The sequence below is a fragment of the Phaethon lepturus genome, unplaced genomic scaffold (assembly GCF_000687285.1).
Source record: "Phaethon lepturus isolate BGI_N335 unplaced genomic scaffold, ASM68728v1 scaffold28754, whole genome shotgun sequence".
Taxonomy (NCBI): domain Eukaryota; kingdom Metazoa; phylum Chordata; class Aves; order Phaethontiformes; family Phaethontidae; genus Phaethon; species Phaethon lepturus.
This window is the reverse complement of record NW_010535963.1, coordinates 264-25403: the sequence shown is the minus strand read 5'-3', so window position 1 is coordinate 25403 and position 25140 is coordinate 264. Positions and strand designations below refer to the sequence as shown.

At 35.7% G+C, this 25140-nt stretch overlaps 1 protein-coding gene across 1 annotated transcript; it reads right to left on the bottom strand.

Annotated features, from left to right (window-relative positions):
- Positions 1-23: 23 nt before the first annotated feature.
- On the bottom strand, positions 24-24790 carry AGGF1 (angiogenic factor with G patch and FHA domains 1; the record flags this gene model as incomplete). The annotated part of the gene is made up of 14 exons (XM_010286027.1): positions 24-170; positions 3254-3450; positions 4285-4384; positions 5311-5438; positions 6465-6547; positions 6798-6963; positions 7325-7426; positions 9594-9645; positions 10837-10954; positions 12493-12847; positions 21355-21543; positions 23054-23200; positions 24023-24228; positions 24694-24790. Coding segments are annotated over 14 exons (2087 nt in total), but the record flags the coding sequence as incomplete, so codon positions are not given.
- Between the last annotated feature and the right edge of the window lie 350 nt (positions 24791-25140).

Sequence of the window (25140 nt, the reverse complement as noted above, 5' to 3'; positions counted from 1 at the left end):
CGGCGGGACGGCCAGGCCGTAACCCTCGTTTTTTCCCTTGCTTTAAACGAGAAGCTTGAGGAGCCGCAGAAGAGGCAGCGTGCGCGTGCCCCGTTCGCAGCGCAGGACTAACGCCGAGGCACTTCAGCGCAAACGGATGAGAGCGGACACTGCCTTGCTGCGCTGTAGGGCTGTACCAAGACCAGTGGTACAGAAACCATTACACAGGTATGTTCATCAACAGAGAGGAGCTGCTGGATTACAATAAGATGCAGATGAAAAACATTTATAAGGCAGCATCTGGAAAAAAATCCCACATTCAGTGGTCACAAAGACGTGCAGCACTTAAAAAAGTCCATATAGAACAAAATCTGTCGGTATGCACATTTAAATACATCTTGTTCACAACAGATGCTATTTTTGACATGTCTTCCTGCTGCTAGGGATTCGTTACATACTGTCTGAAAGCCCCTGTCAGGTACACTTCATAAAACCAGTTGCAGCAGCAAAGGGTCTATTTTTGGTAGAACCTAAAGTCCAGTTTCATCTACGGTATGTTTTGTAGAAGTATTTCATGTGTATACAATAGTTCAGGGGCCCTGTTGGCATAGGTGTTTAGTTCAGTGGCTTTCACACAGTGATGAATGCACTCCCTGTTTTTACTTGGAGCTGGGTTGCTCAGCCCTGAAGATAAGAACATACCTACTCTTCTTAGTTTATTTTAAATTTCAGAAATACGTTTGGTATGTTGGTGCTTTACAAAATTTGCTATTAGGACTACAGAAAGTAGTTTGTTTATATAAACTGACGAATGTGATGTTACTCTTAACAGCTTTAAGATTGTATATATTCACTAGCAGTAGTTACATACACACATAGTAAACCACTAAGACTTTTGACTCCAGTTGTATAGGAAAGCAACTTTGTCTAAGCAATCAATATTAAGTATCATAAGTTGGAAGAGACAACAGGATGATTGGAGGACTGAGAAGGTAAGACAGTTAAACTTCATGCTGTATCTTACTGGTTATAGCCTCCAAGATTGTAATAGTGCAATGGCAACTCATGTTCCCCTCCCAATATGAGGGAAAGCAGTACTGCATTTGCACATAAGGCTTGGACACCATTGGTGGCTTTCACCTAACTCATTTGTACTGAAAACTTTCTAAGAGGTCACTAAGGTAGGGGATGAAAAGACCTGTTTATTGAGTAGGAAGACTTGTATTGAGCTAAAGGCACACAATTGCTTGATGAGGATTAGTCAGACCTTATTTTCAGTTGTTTGTTAACATGCTGTGTGTATTAATGGCACCACTTTTTCCACTTTCCTAGGCAGCATGAAGAGTTAATGGGATTTGTCACACCAACGCTAAACTGAGACTAAGCTTTAACCCTTTATATGGAACTGTTTGTTGAAAGAGGAAGCTGCAGTACTGAAAGCAAGTCAGTGCTTGACTACATGAGACCATGCCTCTCATAGAAGGCAAATAATGTCTTCAAAAACGTTATGAAAGGGAAATTCAGTTAAATCCTTTCAAGTTTCTTCTTTGCACAGCAACAGTAAACTAGTGATTGACTTTTCCTAGAGCTGTTACTTTAATAACAGGGAGAGGGAAAGCTACAGTTCCTACAAAAGTATACACAAGATGTCTTGCTCTCCCCTCAGATTAGGATTTGTAGTTTAATTTAGTGAAGACCACAGAGATCAACTTTAAAAGAAAAAAGGCAAAAACTTCTTTTAGCATACAGGGCTTTTTTTGCCCCTAGTAGCAGAATTGCCTTTTTAGATATGTGAACTAAAACTTAACGTAGATGTTTCATACAGAACCATTTTTTTTTCACAGCTAGAAATAGATAGACTCTGAAAACATGAAGTCATCAATATAAAGGAACGCAACAGCAAAGTAAGCCAATAATTCCTAACTATCACTAAAATGGTAAAAAAAAAAAAAGGCAAACAGTGAACGGATTCAAATTCGGCAATACTGCTCCAGGCATTCAGAGTGCTTATAACTATCTTCAACTCCCTGCTGCTGAAGTAGGATGTGCTTCAGGTTGTTAAAAACAACTTTTTTGCTTTAATGAATTAAGTAATATAGATTGAGTATTTTGTTTTATATTGTATGCATCTGAAGATACTTCAAGATGGCTAGCATGGCTAGCAACCTGTCCTGGTTTTACTCAACAGTGCTTGACAGTTGCTTGCATGATCCAATAGGATGGTGAGACTACCAAGTTTCCCTTGGACAAATACCAGAACCTTAACTTGACTAAAACAGGATTAAGTTCTTCTTGTTTTAGAAAAGCACTCCTATCCAGCATATGCACAAGATAGTATGGAGAAGCATAGTGCTTAAATCGACAATGATTTATTGTGTTTAGGAACATTCAATAAATACCAAGCTTTTAGCTTCAGTTTGGCAATCCTTTCCCAGAAAAAACTGGTTACTTGGGTTTTTTCTGGCACAAACTCCATTGCCAGCAATGGCTGTATCAGAACAAGAAGTTAATAAATAATACACACAGACAGCAGTTTTCTAAACATACCTCCTCTTTTAAAGGCATGATACAGATTTACTAAACAAATCTCAAGTTCTTCACAGAAGAAAATTTTGCTACAAGGCAGTCTCTGAACATTGTTTTCTTCACCAATGCTGGTAGTTTATTTCACGGAGTACAATATTTTTGAACAGTACTGGTGAATCATTTAAAACCAAGTGGCTTTTCCCTCTCAGGTAAGCTGAGACATGTGACTAGTACTGAAGTGTATGAATTTAAGAGTGGTGTACCTCTTGCTGAGCATTTAATGGCAATCATGAATAACATAAAAGAGATGAAAAGGCAATATTATACTCTGTTAGTAGGCATTTTCTTTTTCTTACTTGTTTCAGCTTGCTTTTAAACCACTGTTCAAACAATTAAAGGTATCATATTGATATTTAACAGATGTTTTGTTTGTATTTCCGTGAAGAATTGTGTTAAAAACACAACTGAAGAAATGTCCTGCTTATGATGAGAATCACTTTCAAGTACTTAAATGTGAGTATCCCTCAAAAATCCACTCATTTCTTACTAAAAAATGTGTTTTTGGAAAAGCATGAAGACTACAGAAAACCAATTAACATAATAGGGTTAATCTTGTATAATTTTTTCCACAACTGTATTTTACATATCACCAAACTCCTGCTTTAGCAAAGGAAAAAAGAATAAAAATAAATTCTCTCCCAACTATTTACACACAGGAATTACCCTGCTACGGTACCAGATACTTTACTCTGCAGTCCCTTTAACCCAAGGCGTAACCTTAGGTGTGTCCTTCTGTGATGTAGATTCTTGGAAGTTTTCAGCAAACCTTTCTCTTGCTTTATCCCAGTTCTTTTTATTCTTGCTTTGGATGATCTGAACATCTTCAATGGAGGCTGGTCTACTGGTACCCAAACCTGTGTGCATCTTATGTAACTGAAGGTGGATCTGTCAAATACATGAAATATTGTTGTAACCACAAGTTAGGTATTCTAAATACTTTAAATCATATTTTATAATACTAATTCTCCCCTCCCCCCCACCCCAAGTACTTCTCTTTAAGGCTCTACTATACCTAGATCACACATGGACATCTAAAGGACTGTTAAAATGATGCATCAAATCACCACCTCTACTATGATCTAGAGTGCTGAATTGACGTCACCTGCCACTAACATTACTGTGAAGTACTCCTCACCAAGTGAATAGGTGCTGTGCTGCGTAGTTTGACAACAAAAAGTATGATGTGGCTCTCAGCAGCACTACCGCCAAAAGAAAATGCATCTCTGGTGACAAAAATGGGGCTAAGAGAGGTGCCACAGAGGCCCAGAACTTGGTAGCTACAGTGACTTCAACCATCTTTTCCTCTCTCATGACCTGTCATGTAGCATGATTTTTGTGCTAGATCAGAGAAAGTGAAGGGTTCCACCACAAGCCCATCTTGAATTCACATCACTTAAAATTACTTCAATCTTACTGCAGACTTTGCATTCAAAGATGAGAGTATTAATTCAATGGCTGGAAGCTGTCTGTCCTTCGTTGCTTAGTTTCATAACACAGACACTACTGGCATCTTCCACTGAAGGGATAAAATGATTGGGAAAAAAAGTCTCAAAATAGTTCATTAATCAAGTAAAAAATGATTTGAGATTAGTCCTACTGAGATTATTCCTTCCTAACTAAGATTTTGAAATGTTTCAACCGAACAGTGGCTTACAGTTAGACATTTTTCACTGCAAATACACTATAATTTTTATTCCAAGTAAAATCAGAGGCACCTACTGGATCCTTCATACCACTGCCATCCTTGCCCAGTCCTTCCCCTTTCTTCCATCCCATCTTCTCCAACATTTTATGTCCTTTGTTGCTGTTGCTGATTTCACTTTGAAGAAAGTTAAAGATAACTGAAGTAGGAGTTAATAGAAAGAGTATGCTCTCTACTCAAATACTGAAGGACAGAAATAGGCATGCACATGCTGCTCTAGACACCAGGACTCAACTACCATGCTTTTCCTAGTCCCATCAAGAGCTGTACAGAAGACTTTAGTGCCACCTTTTTGCAAGTTCTTCCATGAATATCTTCAGTTACCAAAGCTATTTCAAGCCCCTGGGGTCAATACCAACTTTCTTAAAACTCCTTCTGAACTACTTGCTTGCTTTGGGAGTTAAAAGATACAGCATGGGTGGGTGGGAATTGACTGCACTAGGGAAAAGGCAGTATCATTACCGGACCACCAAATCATCCTAACGCACACATTTCATTGACTCATACCTCTGTTTATTAACTTACAAGCACCTACAAGTTCATGTTTCTTAAAAAAAAGCAACTACAGAAGCAAACAAATAATAAAAGACAAAGATTAAAGTAAGTGTCATTTAAGAGGTGTGTAAACGCATGTCCTATGATAGGCTGGTTATTGACAATGAAAGAAACTGCAAGTGAAAAATTTGCATCCATACTATTACTGGGACTGAATAAGAAAAACAGAAATTGAGACACTTGAAAAACAGACACTATTGGAGGTGTCAATACTGGGGAGTTCCTTGATTTTTTGAGTTGGTAAGAAGGTGATCTAAGCATCCTCACTGCCAAGTTGAACTCTGTATGGAAAGTGAGGACTTAATAAAAAGAGCATATGAACTGGGAAGTGAGAATACCGTACTATTTTCTAGCTCTCCTAACATATTATGTACAGATAATTCATAATCTAACAAACTGTATCCTATTAACTAATTGATACTTACTTAAGATTCACTAGAGAAGGACACAGAAGATTGCACTCCACTCCCTCCCCCCCACAAACTTACATATGAACAGAAGCTGGGCTGTCATCTCTGTGAAAGGTTCCTTCACTTCCAATGGTCTCTCTGCGTTTTCCTGCTCTATCTTTGTACTTTGGATTCTTCACTGCTTTGTTGTCTTCATACTCTGTGTTCTTTGTAAATAAATACCATCAAGGCAAAGAAAGCAGGCTTTAAATTGTTTATTTTTGATAACCCAACTGTCTCCCTCCAAAAGTAAGGCAGCTTCAGCCTTTATCATTAATTCTAAATCTTGAAACAAAAAAACTGTATCTGTCATTTACTAGTTTCTTATGTTACAGCCATACCTGGTAAGGTATGTTATTGCCATAATGACATAATAATGTAATATTGCCAAATTCATTAATTTCACAGAAACTGTAAATAAGTTATCAGATTCTCTGGAATCTTCTCTTGGTATGAAGAATCAGTCTCTCCACATTATGCAGAAAACGATACAGACATGCCACTGGCTTTTTTTTTAAACATTTAGTCTGTTCCTCAGCAACTGTTTCTTCAGATGACAGAACAAGGCATGTATACAAATTCTTTATTGATACTATTTTTGTAGCTGAAGAATTTGAGAGAAACAATGGCATTCTGTTTTCTACAGGAATACATACTGTAAGTACTCGATGTAACCCCATAGTTAAAATAATCTATAAAACAGAAGTAACTTGGATACTTATATAGTGTATTGTCTGCACATTCATGTTGGTATTCTTCTATGGCAAAGCGGACTTAAACTAAAAACTTCCAAGAGGAAGAGGGAAGAGGGAAATTTAAGTTGCTCATTATTCTTCCTTTCCAAATAAAGGACAGCACTGCAATTTAGTGCAAACTTAATTTGCAGAAATAAAAATGGAAATGTCTCAAGAAATCTTAACCTCAAAAGGATGAGGAAACTTGCACACATTAGAACGCATCTTCTTTTCCTAAAATTTTAACAGAACTTTCATGCCCTGTTAGCATCGTCTCTGTAGAGGTTTGTAAATAACTATTATTTAGCATACAAAAGACAAGCTTGAGTTAAACTACCAGGCTCAAGTTTCAGTGCATTTGAAAACTTTCCTTATTCACTGAAGTCCCTGGCTTGAAATAGGAATCGCAAAAGTAGATACAGACTTCAAACACTTAATCAACTTCTACTGTAAACTCACCTGTAAACCATATTTTACCCGTATTTGTCTTAATGCTTTTCTTCTGACTAACTCTCTCTCTTCTTTGCTAAGTGCTGGGCAAACTAAAAGGAAGAACACAGGATTGAATTTCTAATTACTATTGTAACAATCTTTTGAAACATAAGACAACGTGTCAGAAATTTCGTTCTAACATTATTACACATACACACATACCAAGAAGAAAATACATCATCATGTATTGTAGAACTAGTTCCAGTTAACAAGAATATTGTAAGAAAATTGAAGTAATTATTATGTTTATAAACTAAAGAGCTATAATAAAAAAACATATCCCATGATAACATGGCTAACCAGAAGATTCCTTTTTCCTGTCCAGGCGAAGATGAGCTCTGACTTGTCCTGGTTCACATCCATCGCAAGTATCACTGCCAGGATGTATATGAAAAGAAAGCACAGTTTCACCAATCTTCACTTCATCTCCATGCTCCAAGATGTAGGGATCGCATTTTGTTTTAGGCTACAGCAAAAGAAAGTTTTGGCAGCCATGTTAATCAGTTGCTAATAAAGGGAAAGAACTCTATTTCATGAATACTGCTCGTAATTTAGTAACTCAGTGTGGTCTCACAAATGCAGGCAAGTATTTAACTACATTGGGTACTCCACGCTAGCAACTGCAACCGTAGTGGATTTTTCCTAATATAAACCAAACATAAAGTATTGTACGGGGCCATAAAAACAGAAGGGAACTAAAGAAGAGACTATTACATGAAAAGAAGCCATACAATAATGTTGTTCGTGATTTGCCATAACATACTTAAAATGACCACATGACTACAGTTTTCTGCAACATCCACAGTATTATAACATCAGGTACTCACCTGGAGAATTTGATTTCCATTAACAACTGTTCCATTCTGACTGCCTTGATCCACAAGAACATAATTCTGCAAATCGTGGTCAAAATATACTTCTGCATGGAACTGATAAATAGAAGCCTAAGTAAAATGTTCTTAAACAAATACTTCACAATTTATATGCTATTTTAAAGTAAGATTTCAGAATATATTTTGGGCCCTTTTAACTGAGTGGCTTTGGTACTCTAAGTTAATAGAGTATTCCACACCGTATGATTTCATCTCTCTGAAATGTAAATGAAAGGGCCACGACAGCATAAGCCAAAGTATACTATTAATAACATAACTATTTTGACCATAAACTGATTCAGTACTGAAGAAGTATATACTTCCAGTGTGGCAAGCATACTTTACTTAAACGATGCCAAGATACAGTAATGCAGCTTTTTTTTAACTGTTCTTATAAATAAAGGGCTTTTTTCTTCTAAGGTATGTATTAGCACTCTCAATTTTTCTGTTTCAATTAAAAAAAGCGATCTCATTCTATAGCTTCAGGTTACTTGGTCTTTGATCTCTGAAATAGCTCCGTAAATGCCATGCTTTTGTAACTTTCACGTTAATTCACCTTCACCTGCATCTTAATGCCCTGAACACAATGACTAGCCATCATTTGCTGTTCCTTTTATCTCTTTTCTGATAGTGAGACTAACAATCTAATTTGGTTTTGGTTTTGTTGTTGCAATTCTGTACATGTATTGCTCCCAAGCCCACACAGAACAGAGAAAACTCAACTCCTGCAAAACTCAAACATATACACTACCTCCGAAAGTGGCCACTGAGCAAACCAAAATACCAACTTCTGCAGCCTACTAAGACTCCCAGTAAAAAACAGACATCTAAAAAAGTGACAGTTTCAAATTTGACAAGCAAAGATCACTTTTGCTATCGTCAAGAAAAAAAGCCAAGAGTCAATCTGGGAACAAAGGGTTAATTTAAGTTGCTGCATTCAGTAATAAAAAAAAAATCAAAATACTATTTTGTAGATTGGCTAGCATTTACAACTGGAATACTCCCCATGTGTGGGAAGACTACCATTGTGGAAAGACTGACTAGCTCATTCAATAGATAATTTAATTTCTACTTCTGTTTTATTGAATAGGATGAACCCAAACTTCTTGTAAAGATGCTAAATCTGCAGGGTGTAGCATTGTTTTTTTAAATCTCACTTTACACTCAAGAAAGACAATTGCCAAAGTGGTCCACAGCTATCAACCATGAACAGTGAGGAAAACAAACTGATAGTTAACTTTTGTTTCTACAGGTATGTCATTTGTCTTTCTGCCTTTGACTCCTTATCTGCAAAGTGAAATAACTTCTTATATAAACAGCCTTGTACCCATGAAGTACTAAAATGGTAATGTTACAGAAAAGTGAAAGCCTTTTGGCTTCTTTATGCACCCAATTTCACATACATGCCTGAAAAAGTCATTAATAGTGGGGAAGGATTTGCTCTGGAGATTAAGTATGAAAAACGATACATGGCTCATTAATCAGAACTATCATCTGGAATAGACACAGTAAAGCATATTTCAGATACTTGCATTTGCAGATATTTTTCTCAAATTTTTTTTTCCTGTTTTGATGACATGTCTTTGTGAATTTATGTTTTCTTTTATTAAGAGTCCTGTATGGTCTGTGTTAAAATAGTTAGCAAAACACAGCACATAATTTATCTTTAATCTTTCTTAACCAGAAGAAAAATTTTTCATTACTACCTGTTACTGAAAGAAATTGTTAAATTTTCAAACTCCTTGTAAATCACTTACATATTTTTACAGTTCCCTTGAAGAAAATTAAAACCTGTTGGCTCTGAGCTCAAGTGCAAGTACTGTATTACTTTGTAACAAAGTAAGCTGATATTGCTATCTTATATACCATTAATTCTTAACAGAGTAGTATGTTTTCCTTAAGTTCAAGAACTAAGAAATTAAAGACCCAAAGTATAATTTTTTTATTGTGCATGACGCTGTGGATTAGTAAAACTCCAATTTAAAAAAAATATTTAGTGATTCTAGACTTTGAAATCACACTGCTGTTGGTGTTAAATTCCCTTTCAGTAAAATATTGTGCTTTCCTTTTTCTAACTGCAAATGTGGCTAAACCCACATGTCATTCTACAAGTCCTTTTAAAAAAAAATAACATTTAGTAAGATTTTACAAAATTTAAAACCATAAAATCTAAAGTTTCATTCATACGCTTATCTGCCTTTCAGCAGAGGGAAGCAAGAGTTACCTTACTGACTCCAACTTCAGGAATCTGAAGTGTGTGTCCAACATCTTTTTCTCTGGAAAGGCAAGTTGATACATAAATCATGACAAAGTAGAAATAAGTAAGTGGCTTACAAAAGGTATATTTCACTTGAACCCTAATACCATGTTTCTGTTCTGAGCTATTAGGGAGCTTTACAGATGTAAAGCACTGCTTCATGTCCCTTCTTCCATCTATAAACTATACACAGTAGGCAGCAAATATATGATAAAGCTGTATTTCCAAATTTTTATCTATAAGCTGACATTTCTATCTGAACTTTTATCTATCTGAATTCATACAAGGCTTGTAAGCAATAGTCTGAGCTCTGCATCCTTCAAGCTCTTCAGTGAATCTTAGCATCAGTCTTCAATGGTGATGCTGAATTCTTGGTAGCGTTAGGCAGGTAATACAAGCAATGAAAGAATGATCTGGTTTGGTTTTTTTTGGTTAAAAACTGTGCAGTAGTAGGAAGGGATTTATGTATTACTTTCTTATACTAGGGGATGAAGAAGCAATGCAGCTAGCAAAGGACCTATATGAAAATTACAAGCAGAATTGTCATCTGTGAATCTTCACATAAATGTGCCTAGAGAATTCCAGCTGTAAGAGCAAATCAAAACACATCCATCAGCATTAGATAAAAGCAGATGAAAAGCATGTTTTTCAGTAAGCATGGAAGAAAGCATTAATTCATCATTAAATTCATCATCCACAATGAATAAGCCATATTTATTTTTTTTAATATTAGAACTGGAAGAATGCATACAGGCTAGCACAAAACCCAATTTATTATTTAAAAATGAGGAACCAACCCTACTGGAATTTGAATGTGTGAGGAAGTCCAGGATATGCTTCCTTGTGATCCTGAATTTCTGAAATATTCTTCCATTTCTGAAAAAGTTACCTTAGTGGCTCAGGAAAGAAGTTTACCTACTTTCTAGAAAACTAGTTTTCAAAGAATGACTTGCAGCTATGCTGCCATTAGGACTTAGACAGAAGATCAAACTGTCACTAACAAATTTTCATAGCTGCATGTGCTGTATCACAGCAAGCATGATGTTATGTGACATGAAAAATTTCTTACTGTGGGTCAACCTAACTCAGAGCACCTCACAACTGCTGCATGCTAAGAAGGACAAAGAGGAGGAGCAGCGACAAGCAGTGCCACAGCTTTCAGAGCTAGCTACAGTTTCAGATATATACAATAAATTCCGTTCAGTTTTACCTTCCAATTGTGGCAGGTTTCACAGCTGTGATAATATAAAGTGATCCGGTCTGTAGAACTGGTGATCTTATTACAATCACTCTGATACAAGGAGGCCAGATTTTTTCTTCATGTACAACTATTAAAAAAAAAAAATACTGTTACTATCAACAAATTAGTTTTAACCCTACAGTCCATAGCTTTCAAACAATTGATACACATTCAGCCATTATCTGGCTGAATCCTATGCAACTTTCAGCAAAAGAAATGTATAAGCACATCTGAGAGAAAACTTTGACGAGACTACTGTTTCAAAGGCTTTCTGACTGCACACTAAAGCACTAAAAATGTTTTCCTAATTCTGGTGCACAACTGTTTAGTTACAGCAATAAAATACAAACACATTCACAGAATTTACTAGCATATTACAAATTTATGGACCACTAGTCATAACAGATTAGAATACAATTCTACTTTGAGAAACGGCAGCACCTTTTTGTTCACCACATCACAAACCTAATGCATGTAGAACTTTGATACCTTCTATGTCAAAAGTATTTGTACTAGATTTTACTCTTATTAGCACTATGCACTAATAAGACAAGAAAAAGTAACAGATGAGCCTACAGATGCTTATGCTTTGTCTAAAGCTGTATGAATTCTGTTCTTGGATTTCAATTTGCAGAAACAGTCTCCAATGATCTCAGCTAGGAATACACACGGTAAGATGGGAAGGCACTAGCTCAAAAGGTACTAGGAGAGAAACTGTCTCTGCTTTTTAGGACTCCAGCATTACTGCAGAATTGATTATTACAAAATACTAAGAGAAGAAAAATTTAATCTGAAAGCCTGATGGTAGCAAGCACATTTTGAATGGCATGAATCACTCAGGATCTAGAGAAGTTCAGTAAGTAAAGTAATGAAAACAGAAGAAACAAACTGACTGACTAACTGCGAGCAGGGCACAGGCTGCAGTACAGACTTCTATAGGTTGTATTTCATTCTAGGATGTGGAATATCCTTTGCATATACACAGTTCCAATTAGTTCCATTAAGCTTTTCCCAGACTATGTTTTTTTTTGTTGTTGTTGCAAGAGACCATTCAATTCTTGGGGAGGTCTTAAGGACCTAGGAGAACACTTTCTTTGGTATAAAACAGCATACAGATTTCCTCTCTATACCCATTTCTTACATGTTACCACTGGAATACATAGAAAATAGGATTTCAAATAATACTGAGTACTCCACATTCATCCTTTTTACCACAGTGGATTTATCTTACATTGAATTATACATGATTGTTTATGATCAGAAATATTATACATTAATTGAAGAGTCAGTACACAGAACTATTGTGAGGTCTGTACTACAATATTTATTTTAGCAATATACTTTCTTTTCTCCTGTCACTATCATAATCTAAACAAATCTTATTCTACCACAGAGAGTTCTAGACAAGCACAGGAAGTTAACACCCCTGAACAGCTTTTACAAAAACACCACTACTTCTGGCTACTGTGCAAGTAAAGAGAAGAAACAAATACTGGTAACAGATACTCAAAGTATCTCAGGTCACATGCTTTTATTTATTTAATTTCCAAACTGTTTACTCATAGTTTGTTCTTAACGGGCTCCTGGAAAAATACAGTAATCTACATAAAAGCCACAATAATTCACCTTCATTTTCTGAGTCTTCTGAATCAACAGTTTCTTCACTTGTTACTTCATCCTCACTGCTGTAGGCTTCACACTCAGAATCTGTAATTTCACCTTCTTCTGGCTCACTCTCTGTGTCCGCTGTTCTACTGTCATCTGTATATGCTGCAGTATCTGGTGTACTTTTGCGTGAATGTGAATTTATACTGTCTGTAGAAATTGATTCTTTGGCTGTTAGACTGTTTCGTGGTTTTGTATCCATTTTAGTCTTCTTTCTTACATTTGGAGACTCTTCTTCTTCAGCAGAACTTACTTGCTCAGTAGTGGAAAAGCAATTCAGACTGTTGGATGATTTCTGCTCTTCTATGTCCAAATCCTGGAGGGGAGTTACAGAATGTTACATTCTTTACAGACTGAATTATTCTAAAGTCTGCTATCAGCCTGAAAGTAAATTCTTCACTAAGAAGAATTATTTTACCACTGTTAAGAAATGGTTAGATTTCCAGAAAGTTTTGTGCATGCAGTCAACAGAACATCTCAGCAGAAACATTTTCACATCCTATTAGATATGACTGAAATCATTCTCCACTTGGGAAAGTGTGACTGCACTCCTCTTCTAAACTTCACTTATTCCAGACTCTTTTCTCACACAAAACTTAAAATCCTTGTCCTCACTTTCAAACTTGTACAACAGCATCTTGAATATTTTCCAGTTTTGCTTTTATGATACTTACTTGTGTCCCTCTCAAACAAGTTGCAAGAATTGAGTAAGTTCTTTAATTCATCTTCATCACATCTTCCTCCTATTTTTCTCTTCTCATTTTTTTCCACAATGGTCCAGAATATCTGGAATGCCCACCCATGCTCACCTAATGAGTAAGCACCACCCCTGCTCTTTCTCCTTTCAAAATTGCAACTTTAACAAAACTTTTCATCAAGATACTGTAGAGAACTTAAGTTTAATTTATGCTACGTGGAACAGTTCTACTGAGAATCCATTTTCTACTGCAAAAAATTTCTCCATTGAACACCAGACAGATTAGATCACTGCAGGTTCTTCCATTGCCACTTGATTTCATCAGCAGAAAAGAGACCTTCAACATTTTTTTTACCCGAGAAATCGAAAGTTTCATATTAATTTTGCCAAAATGTAATTATCAATCTAGTAGCCCTGATGACCATCTTAAAAAAAAAAAAGAACCAACACAAATGATTTGAAGACATTAAAAAAAAATCTCAGATGTTAAGTTATTTGCCATCTTGGATTTAGAATGAATGCATTCAATTGCCCTGAATTGCACCCAGTATTGCCACACAGCAGTTAATACAAAAAACATCCTTGACTTTTTTCAGTAATTTTTCATATAAAGCATTTTACATTCCAAGGTACATGAATCAACATGAATGTTAACACCATGGAAATTAAAAGCATTTTCACTTTTCGGAACTGTAGTAACTCATCAGTGGCACAACTGTAAGACAAACACAAGAATTCCTCTCGGCCCAGTAGTCAAGCTTTCAATAAGACAGCAGGTTCTCAGGAATAATCAGCAAATTTTAAGACTTCATGCTTTAACTGAAGGACTATCTGTTTGTTTAAGGTTTCTCTATAATGCCTTAGCCTTCCTCCCTGAATCCTCAAAGTATTGGAACTAGGAAGGAACAGGGTCACAAGGCCACTGCCTAATGTTATTCATTTAAAATAAAAGATGCAGTAATCCTGCCAAAAGTAAGAATACACAGTTCCTACATGTCAGACATTAATTCCATTGGAAACCTTTTGGCAAATTTGATTATCACTTCTATGAATGATAAAGTATGGATATTAGATTGATACCCATCATACCAAGGTGCTCTGCAATCCTTAATGTATTTCTTCCCACCATACTGTGAGCTACCAAAGTGTCACTAATCTAATCTGAAAACAGAGAAACTAAATTGTCTGCTCAAATCACAAGTGAGTCAAAGCAACAGATGACTTATGTCTGATGCCCAAGTATAATGCTCCAACTGCTCAGCTCTTTCTCCACCATGAATCTAGTGATATTTGTTTTTGGCATCACTTCAGATATTCTAAATTAGAAAATAAAAAGGTGCTGTTTCAAAGCCTGGCTACTAAGGAGTAAACCCTCTGTTCTGGGTTGAAAACAGGAATTAAAAATAACATTCTTACAGACCAACCAAGGATTCTGTACATACATTCTGCCAATAAGACCATTAAGCCTGATCTCAGCAGTGCATGTATTTTTTACACTATTACTACAATCAACTGTTAAGAATAATAAAATAAATAATTCTAATAATAATATTATAATTTTAATAATAGTAATAGAATAAACTAAATAGTTCTGTTAAGTATGGATAAACATGTACTGTTTGCATTTAGAAATCCTTGTAAAAAATGATGATTTTAAAGTTGCATTCCTAAAGAATATGGATTTTGAGCCCTTTATGATTTCACAGATCTATATTAAAATGCACATCTTGATGGTGTGTAAACATTAAGTCTAGGGATGCTGAATGTATTCTTAAAGCATTTGAGAGGGTCTTTACTTGTGCTGAAGAAATCCTTTTCCACTATATATGACTACTAGCACTAACACAGAACACATGTAGCATGCATGAAAGTGTAACTATGCAAATAGCACCTAATAGCTTGCCTCCATGTAGCCACTGCTTAAAAAACAAGAACCATCATGAACAGAATATTCAGTAAATATCATCGTGAATGACCTAACACACACCAGCAATGCACTTCATTTCTCAGTGGCAGGATATTTAACTCTTCATCCCAAACTCACAATACAACACACAAAGTATGCAAGTACGTGCTCAGTATAACCATGTTTGTTACAGCATGATACTAGGCACATACATTACTTTCTATGTTGCTTTGCCTAATGTATCTAAATAGTCAGGAGATCCACCCCAATGGTCATACGTTGCATATGGATTGCCTCTACGTCATCTATGTGATTCAGGTTTGAAAAACTTTCTATGTACTGGATGTCACCACATGATCACTGGCTTTTCTCTCTCTAAACATGAGTGAACTTGAGAGGTGGGATGAATCTATCCCTAATGAACTATTTCTTAACTACAGGGTTGAGCCAGTTCATATTTCTGCATCCCTGACAAAGATAGCCAAAGGTGTAAGTGAAGTCAGGATTTTTATGTATCCCATGAGGGGTGATCTTGTAAGAATTACAAATCATGTTTGTGTGACTTGAACGGATGGTGTTGCTTTATAACGAATAGGCAAACATTACAGTTACCTTGTATGATTACAATGACCTTCTGAAGTGCACACTGGCCTATTTAGAATATATACTGGAATGAGCATAGTAATTTAAGCATTTTTAATGAAAAATTCAAAATATTCTAAGCATTTAACTATATTTTTTGCTTTACTGTGACAGTTTGTCTTTCAAAACCTCACATTTTTCTGTATTATGCCTGATTAACATACATGTTCATGAATTCTTCAGCATGCCTAAAAATTAGAACTTAGTTATTGTGAGCATAATTAGCTTAATTCTAAGAAATGCGCTGTTTAAACTGTATTATTTCCTAAACCATTTTATACAAAACATACAAATATGTACAAACACAACTTCTCAGAAATGTGTAGCCTGTTGCTTCTTGGTTTGCTAGAAGTTCAGCAGATGATTTAGCAGAATCATGGGTACTCAATGCCCTCATCGAGAGGGCTGAATGTTAGATCTTTAGCACCAGCTCTCTCCTTTTGAAATATTAAACTGAAATTCAGTATTTTACTAAAGAAACATTTTTAAACAGTTTAAAATAGCTCTTTCAGATGACTAAGCTTTCACTTGCTAGCACCATTTCAGAAGTACTTCAGTTACTGTCTTCTACCCTAAACAATACTTGAATTTCCAATGCAAAAAATCTAATTAAAAGCCAGAAAAAGAGTAAAGCTCTTACTGAATCATAAAGACACCATTTTATGCACTGGTAGACAGCTCTGAAATACAAGAAACAAAAGTTGCCTTACCTAAAGAATGTGTAGTTTGTTTAGTCAGGACATCAGGCTACCCTATATTAATACAGTGATGCTAAATATTTCTTTTCCCAAGTATTCTAGAATGCCATCAAAGTTTTCTTCAGATGTTTTACTTATACATTGTTTCAAGTGTATTCAAAGTTACTTTGTAGATTAACTGATTTTGATCAAATAGCTTAAAAAATTTATTAGTTTCTTTAGGAAAATAGGTAGCTAAACATCAACTACTAGATACTATTCTTCCTTTAATAAAAATAACAAGGTTAAAGGTAAAAATCCATGGGCTAATGTGTTTGGTGTCTCAACTCTACCTTCACCAGAAGTTGCCAATCCAAAAGAAGAAATCTTCAGATTAGCCATGGTTTCTGTCAACTGACGTACCTAAAGATGGGATGAATATCAGCAAAAAGTAAACTACATGTGATTTAACAAAAAAAAAAAAAAAAAAATCACTGCTTCAAGAGTTCTATGGGAAGTACTACTACAAAAGCCTTTGACTCCTACAGAAGTAGCTAGGATGCATCTATAATGGAGAAGAGTATGGCAGAAGTTAATTTTGAGCACCATGCTGAAATAAATTTCATTAGGCAGTAGTTTAAGAATAAACTGTAAAAATAATTTCTGGGAGAAAAATGGCATGTCAGACCCTGCATATAAATTTTGCTACTCATTTCTAACGGCCCCAATCCAGCAAGTAGAACTACGTGATCAGTATTGCACACAGCCTATTCTCCAATCTGTATGGAAGCACTGGATCTAGATATTGGGCCAGGGATCACATTATCATTTATGCCACTTTGTAATTTGTTGATTTTTTTAATTAAAAACACCCACCCCACCCTTTTCCAAATTTACTTAAGCTTTTTCTTTTACAGGAGATAATTATGGTATTTCTTGCTGCACTTTTTTTTTTGGCCTACCACTACAAAAAGGTATCAGAACTTGACTACATATGGAACTATAAAGTTCCAAAGTATTCCACCCATCCTCTTTATGCAAGCTGCACAGAGCCTATCTAGTACTTCATCCTAGCAAATAAAATTCCTGATTGTCTATTAAAAGCAAGCATGTGGACAGCATGCTTAGTTTCACAAGTCAAAAGAAAACTATTTGTAATGCAGAAGTTTGGTGACTGAAAAGAATCTCCTTGAAGAATGTTCTTGTATAAATCAGGAACATTCTTTAGGAGATACTAAGTATATGAGTTCCCCTCCACTGCTTTGTGCAATTAAAAGTACATTTGTTTTAGCAGACACTCACTAGCATTTTTCTTGTTTGGTAATTCAGCTTGCTAAAACTACAATATTTTAACAGGTTAATTTCATTCTGTAGATTCTCAGGTTTATATTGCTTTTTCAAAAACCTTGCAATATCTCTGGAGAACACACTTGCCTTTTCTGTAGTGTTAAGCATCCCAACTTATTACTTATAGATACTATACGTAATATAGTAGCTGAGATATCTGAGCACATCAAATTCTTCACAATACCTACAAACTAAACGGCAGCTAAAAAGCCCTCCTGTGACCGGAAATAGAAAGTTAACAGATTCTCCCAGTTACAATCTTTTTTAGATTAAGAGAGATTAACTTTGGTCTAAATAGAATAAGTCATTAAAAAAAAAAATCAAACGCAATTTCTGCAAAAACTATATAGCTAACGGTACCATCTATCTACGTAGAAATATTTGCTGTGATAATCTACACATGCAGCTGCTGAATTCCTTTCTTTTGTTTGACAACTTTTAAGTAGTACTAAATACGACATCGTTACATGTAATCCTTTAGCCAAAAAAGAGAGAAAACAAGTTTAACAAGTGTTTCATGTACTTGAGGTTCTCTAACTACTGCTTGCCGTCTTCCCCTGTGTCACATGCAGATTCCTATAAAGCACCTCATCTTCATCCAGGAATAATGTTCAGGGGGTATATGTCATGTTCCCAGAATTAGATCCTTATATTGCTTTATTTACCACTATTAGTGGTCTGCAGACCAGGCAATAAACCAAGCCATTCCCCTACTTGTACTGGCTGTAGAAAAAGAAAGTTGAGTAAAACCTGCTTTGGTCAAGAAATGAGGTAATGTTTGGAGGCATTTTTCACACTAGCAGAACTATTTAATAACTAATTGGTAAAAGGAATAATGAAGTACTAGTCTTCAAAATAATTGTTGCAACTTTAATAATCAGTATTCAGGGACAGGTTTTATTTTAACTTTGCATTTTTTTTCAAGAGTGGAAGAGGGAATGGAAGGAGAAGGGAGAAGTCTGGGTCTAAGTGTGCAGGAAAGCATTCAGCAGACACTTAAGAACACTCTGTAGTAGAACTACAAAGTTCTACTTAAAACCAGACATTTTTAGGTTTTTTTTAGGATGTAAAGAATACAATAACTAGCACGAAATAATTAGAACCTTTACCAATACCAGACCAAACTGAACAACAATGAGATAGCCAAAAAATACTGGACAACAATGAGATTGCCAAGAAATACCAGGCATCTGTAACTGGACTGTGCAGCTTACAAGCTATTTTTTCAGTTTTATAACAGAAAAATCTATATGCTTTCATTTTAATGAATCTTAATCTTTTATACTAATGTAACTTTTTTGAACTAATGAACAAATTTCTTATATGATTAAGAACCACATAAAAAAACCAAAGTATTTTAATTCAGCTATGTAAAATATGACAGTAAGCTGCTTTGTTTTTTTTTTAATCTAAAAGTGCATTTACACAAAAGTGCACTAACAGGCATTCTTTTCTTTTTGAAGTTTACAGTGGACAGTAATTATTTTATCTTTTTTCTAAAAAAACCTTTTTTCCTAAAAAACCAGAAAAGGCCTCGATTCTTACTGTGACGCTAACCTTCACTTACTGTTCACAGATGCAAAGATCTGTCCACTACAGAATCTCTTAAATGTTCTTCCTGTTATCTTGTTGGTCAAACAAATTAATTCAAAAATAAAGCAAAGTACTCAGTTCACTATCAATAAAGCACATCATAAAAAGTGGATGTTTACCTCCTACCTTGTGACTGTGCAAGCTTCACACAAAAGATCTGTTAAAAAGACCATCTATATAAAAATAATTTTTCAGTATAAAATAAGCTAAAGACAAGTAGCTATTTCTAGTGTAATCAGATGAAAGAAGTGGATTGTGATGGGATCCCAAAAAGTAGTCAACATTATTTGTTAGGTCAGAGCCATGTATGCCACAGAACTTTTATATAAATACAATTGTTGATTTAGGTCAATATGCAACAGTTCATCACAGAACCAAATTTAAAAGATTTATTAATCGCAGTATAGGATAAAGGCTCATTCCTACAAGCTTTCCATGATGCCTTCCTGACACATGATGAATAAAGTTCTGTATTCACAACGCCTTTTGAGAGTGGTAAAATGCTAATTCAGTAGTTATACACAGCATGACTGGAACTTGGATGCTGGTAAAACTCATAGCTTCAACTGCATTAGCTCTCCTCTCTGAAGTCTAGAAGGATGTTACACTTCATGTTGCTAAGTATCCACCTCAAGCTATCAGAATGGAATGGTTCACACGAAGCTTTCTCAAAGAATAGAAATACCCAAATTAGCCACAACCTGTTTATAAAATCTGTAATTGATCAACTACCACTACCCATTTAACCTACCTTTACTCGTTCTTAATGTAAACAGTTTCCATTTTCAAATCTTACAGCAGACCTCACTCCTGATAAAAAAATTTTTAAACTCTGTACTGATGCTATGTAACCATTACATAAGAGTACCTATACACTAACATAATTAGTTTTCAACTATTCAACCAATCAGCTTAACTGAGGCCTACATAATGAAATTATACAAAGGTTAAAGAAATAGCTTTAAAAAATGCAAACTAAGGAGCACTGCAAACTAAAGAAATCAATACATTCACTTAAATCTTAAGAAATAAAACAAATTTGCAGAATATGATTATACAAGTTTGATTCAACATCAGTAATGGTGTTCATTAAGAAAATGCTTCTTGAGGTTTAATAGCTGTGTTATAATAGAAATTCTGGTGTTTAGGAGTGAGTAATGTTTTTCCAGGCAGTTACTATGTACTATATTGTATGCTTTCTTAGCACTCAGAAATACAGCAGAAAGAAAGTTATGTTTTTTATAATTTGAAATATAAGTTAATTACAACAGGCATTTATTAAGACTTTATCCACAGTTATGGACCACTTATTCACACACTATGGACAACAAAAATATATTGATCAAATAAAATACCAATAGCAAACAATCAGAACTTCACAGACATTTCATCAATCCCAAATGATGGTAGAGATACAGTAAAACGTCAGTGGAATGAGCTTTGCCATAGAAAGTCACAAAGAAGGGGTGGTAGGTGTGTGTGTGGTCTCAAAACCTTCACTAATTTTTTGATTCATCATGCAAATTAAAAAAGAAAAGAACACAACAAGAAAACAACAAAAAAACCACAAGCCAAACCCCCAAAACCAAGACATTGAGGTAACACTGAATTTCTGATGTAAATCCAGCCTACACAGTACCCTGAATTCATTCTACTGTGCTTGCTAATCTGAGAGCTTCACTGACTCTTAGTTTTACAATACAACTGTATAGATCCCTAAAAATAACACAGAAAAAGTGAGGGGATCCAAATGTAAAAGTTTCATGCTTAATCACTCAATGGGAAAATAATGTGAACATTAACTACATGTTAGCAACCTGCTGTATATAGTTTAAAGATGCTTGAATCCTTCAGAAATTAAGCATACATCCTCTACATAAAACCAAACCCCACAGCCAATAAATTGCATAATGAAAAAACGCCCAGGTTTTGCATTTTCTATCTGTCAGTTCTAAAGTTACCTTATACTCATTTGTAGTAATCCGCTCTGGTTCTTTTCTCTTCTTTTTCCCTTTTTTATCCTTGGTGTGCTGAGTACCAGAGGCCTGATAAGACTGTAAATCCACTCGTGAATGAAACTGGTATCGGCCACTTTCCACATCACAGTAGTAATAAATTCCAGTTGCTGGATCATAATACAGTTGATTTTCCTTTATAAGAAACAAAGAACAATGTTATCATCACTTCAATAAATACATCGTTCAAAGAAACACCCAGTTAATAAAGAACCACATGCCAAGTTTAAAGACAATACCGTACTAAAGGACTGTGGTGGCTTGACCCTGGCTAGCTATCAGGTGCACATGCAACTGCTCTCTCAATCTCCCTTCCTCAACAGGACTGGGTGAGAAAATAAAATGAAATCTCGTAGGTCAAGATACAGGGATATCACCATCACCAAGCAAGACTTGGTGAAAAATTTAATTTATTTGCAGTTAAAAGAGCACTGGAAGATGAAGAACAAAGACAAAACACTTCTTCCCGCCCCCTTTTTCCCAAGCTCTGCTTCACTGCTTCATTCCCAACTCCTCCACTTCTCTTCCCCCTGCCCGAGCACTGCAGGGGGATGGGGAGTGGGGGGTTGCAGTCAGTTCATAACAGTTCCTCTCTGCTCCTTATTCCCCGTCACACTTTGCCCCTGCCCTGGCCATGGGTCTACAGGCCACTGCTCAAGCATGAACTCTCCATGAGCCACAGTTCCATATGGAGCTGCTCCGATGTGGGGTGCTCCACAGACTGAGTGTGAATACCTGCTCCAGTGCAGTCCTCTTCCATGGCCTACAGGGAATTGACTGCTCTGGTGCTTAAAGAACCTCCCCCACTCCTCCTTCTTTGACCTTGGCATTTGCAGGGTTGTTTTTCACCCTCCCTTGCCCTCATACACACTCCACTGTGCAGCATTTTGCTCTTTTTAAAACATGCTTTCACAGAGGCACCACCAGCTTCTCTGATGGGCTTAGCTGCATCCTGCAGTGGAACCAGCCATGTCCAGGCAGCCCCCTGCCCCACTACCAAAACCTTGCCAGTAAAGCCAATACAAAAACATTTCCTGTAATTCAAACGAGTTACTGAACAAGAAAATACATACTTTTGTGTAAATGTACCATAGACTGTAGTCCATAGCCCCAAACATTTATGTATCTAACTACACACATAAACTATGTCAAAAGCAATTTAAGCTTTTTCATTTTTAAAGACTTAAATGAATTTAGGTCCAGAAGCGTAACATCAAACTAGTTGGTAACAGTACTCAAGTAAAAGTAGAAGTATTTAGTGCATTTTCTCCCAACACACTTTTCACTGACTTAGTTCAGCAATCTGTCTTTTTCTAAAGAAGTCATCTTTTAGCATGTTTAATTTTGAAAGTTACAGAGAAGCTTTACAGTATAAAATTTCTACAATGCTATGAAAGTTAAAGATCTAGGAGACATCAAAAAGAACTGAATGAAAACCTAAATTAGTATCTTAGCCTGATATCTTTAATTTGACTGAAATAACTCAACAACTAATTATCAAACTTCTACTACTACTAGTCTTCAGTAACATGTTTTTCAATTCCTAACGTCAAACTGGGTCTTACTTCTTTGCTCACATCAACTTTTAGTACTAAAACTTTTGCAATAGAGAAAAAATGGCAAGGGTTTTGAAAATGATCCTTACCGAATTATAGTAGAAGCCAGTGCTATGGTCATAATACAATCCTGTACTTTCATCATAAATAAATCCTGTTTGTGAAACAGCAGCTTCTGCAGCAGCTCTCAAGCTGTCCGCCAAAGAACCCTCTGGTACAGAAGTATCTTCTGCTTCCTGATACCAGAAAGACAGACATTAAATTTTCTTCTAAAAAGCACCTCCTTGGTTCTTTAGCATTTTACAATGCCCTGTTTTAAATAAAACAAATTAGTGCTCTATGGACTTGGATTGTTTCAAGAACTGTTAAACACGGTGGCAAAAATCTATGTGTAGTTTACTGATAAACTCCTGCTTTCAGGGGGACCAAGACTTCATGCTGTACCTTTCGTTTTCCCCAACCTTTACTCAAAAGTGGTTCATGTCAAAAATATACACAGTTACTATCTTTTCGTACATTCCTAAAATAGATTTCTGCTCTCTTTTACATTTCGGTTGCTAGATACTAAGGCACAAAAATCAGTTAAGTGAGTGAGATGAAGTAAGTGAACTAAGAGAAGGCTGGATAGCAAGGGGGAAAAAAACGCACACTAAATAAACAAATAGAGCCCTCTAACAACTTTCTGCTCCTTCTATGTTATCTCCTTATATGAATGGAGGGGAAAAAAAAAAGTATACTTTAAGAAAGTCAGCATGGCCATATTGAACATATTCTGCTGATAAAAAAATGCCATGCTTCCAGGCCATGTAGGACATATGTTTTAGAAGGTGCATTTTTTTTTTTTTAAACAAATCTATGAGTATGTTACACTTGGAACATACTGCAAAAAGAACTAGTTTCAAAGCACAAGGATCTTTGTCTGCTCCCATCAGCATTACACATTACAAAAAGTCATTTCATACAGTAACATCAAGACCAAAAGCACACTTTTTAAATGAAATCAAGTATTAACAGAGTGTAGACTTCAAAATTGGTAAAACCCCATACAGCTGTATAACCTGTGAATTCTGGATGAAATTTTCCTCTTGTCCATCTTCAGCAACTTTGGTGCTATCCGTCCTTAAGGGAATATCAGCACCTGTCTGCGATTCCTCTGTGGAATTATGCTCAGTGCCTTCAGTCCCATGATTGTGCTGCACTGGCAGTTCAGATGCACAATCCTGAGTATCAGTGTGATTGTAGTAATTTTCATAGTAGTAATAATCTGTAGGGGGGGAAAAAAATTTGAAGTTGCATAAATTAGAAAAGCAGTATTTTACACAATGCAATTTAAGTATCCTAAATCTTAAACTGGAAATTTATTTGTAAGTAGTCTAATGAGAACCAATTATTAGGTAGTGCCTCCACTTTGAACTTATTCTACTGTTACTGAACAAATTATGTCTTGTTTTAATGTACTTTAAACATTGGCAAAACATTTATGTGCATACTGCATGAGATTAATATGTAACGTATTACAATTGCATGAATGCTGCTATAGTTCATGCTACATTTTATCCTGTTCTAAAAGGAATGGCTTGAATAAATAGGAGATAGTCCAAAAAACAATGTCACAGGTTACTGATTTTAATGCAGCTAAGGATACAGACTGTAAATGTACTTCATATTAAAAAAAAAATTCAAAATAAGATACTGTTCTAGATGGCTATGCAATCATCACCCCCTCTACCTGCTTGTGACCACACAGCATAGTCCTCTGTCTGCACTTCTATGCTAGATGTATCTTTCTCCTTCCTATTATGGACTTCCTTAGCGAGCTCTTCAACCTGAAAGAAAAACAGCATGCTACAGAACACAACGCTGCCTTTTAGGCATCTATGTCAGAAAAAAGTATCAGCTTATTTCACGTTCTATAATTCAAACAGAACATAACAGCGTCATAGGTGTTTCAACTGATTTGTTTTGCACGTGACTGTCTTCTACTTGCATGGTTGGCATAAGGAAAAACCCAATTTCTGCTCATGAAGGGTATAATAACAAAGGCAAGCACTTGGGAGGAAAACAAACTTGGTGAAGGTTATTTTTAAGATGTCCACCCTGAAAAGTTGAATTTCAACCAATAACCACTGTTCTGTGGCATTTACAAAGCTTCCCTATTTCACCATAAGCATCCGTG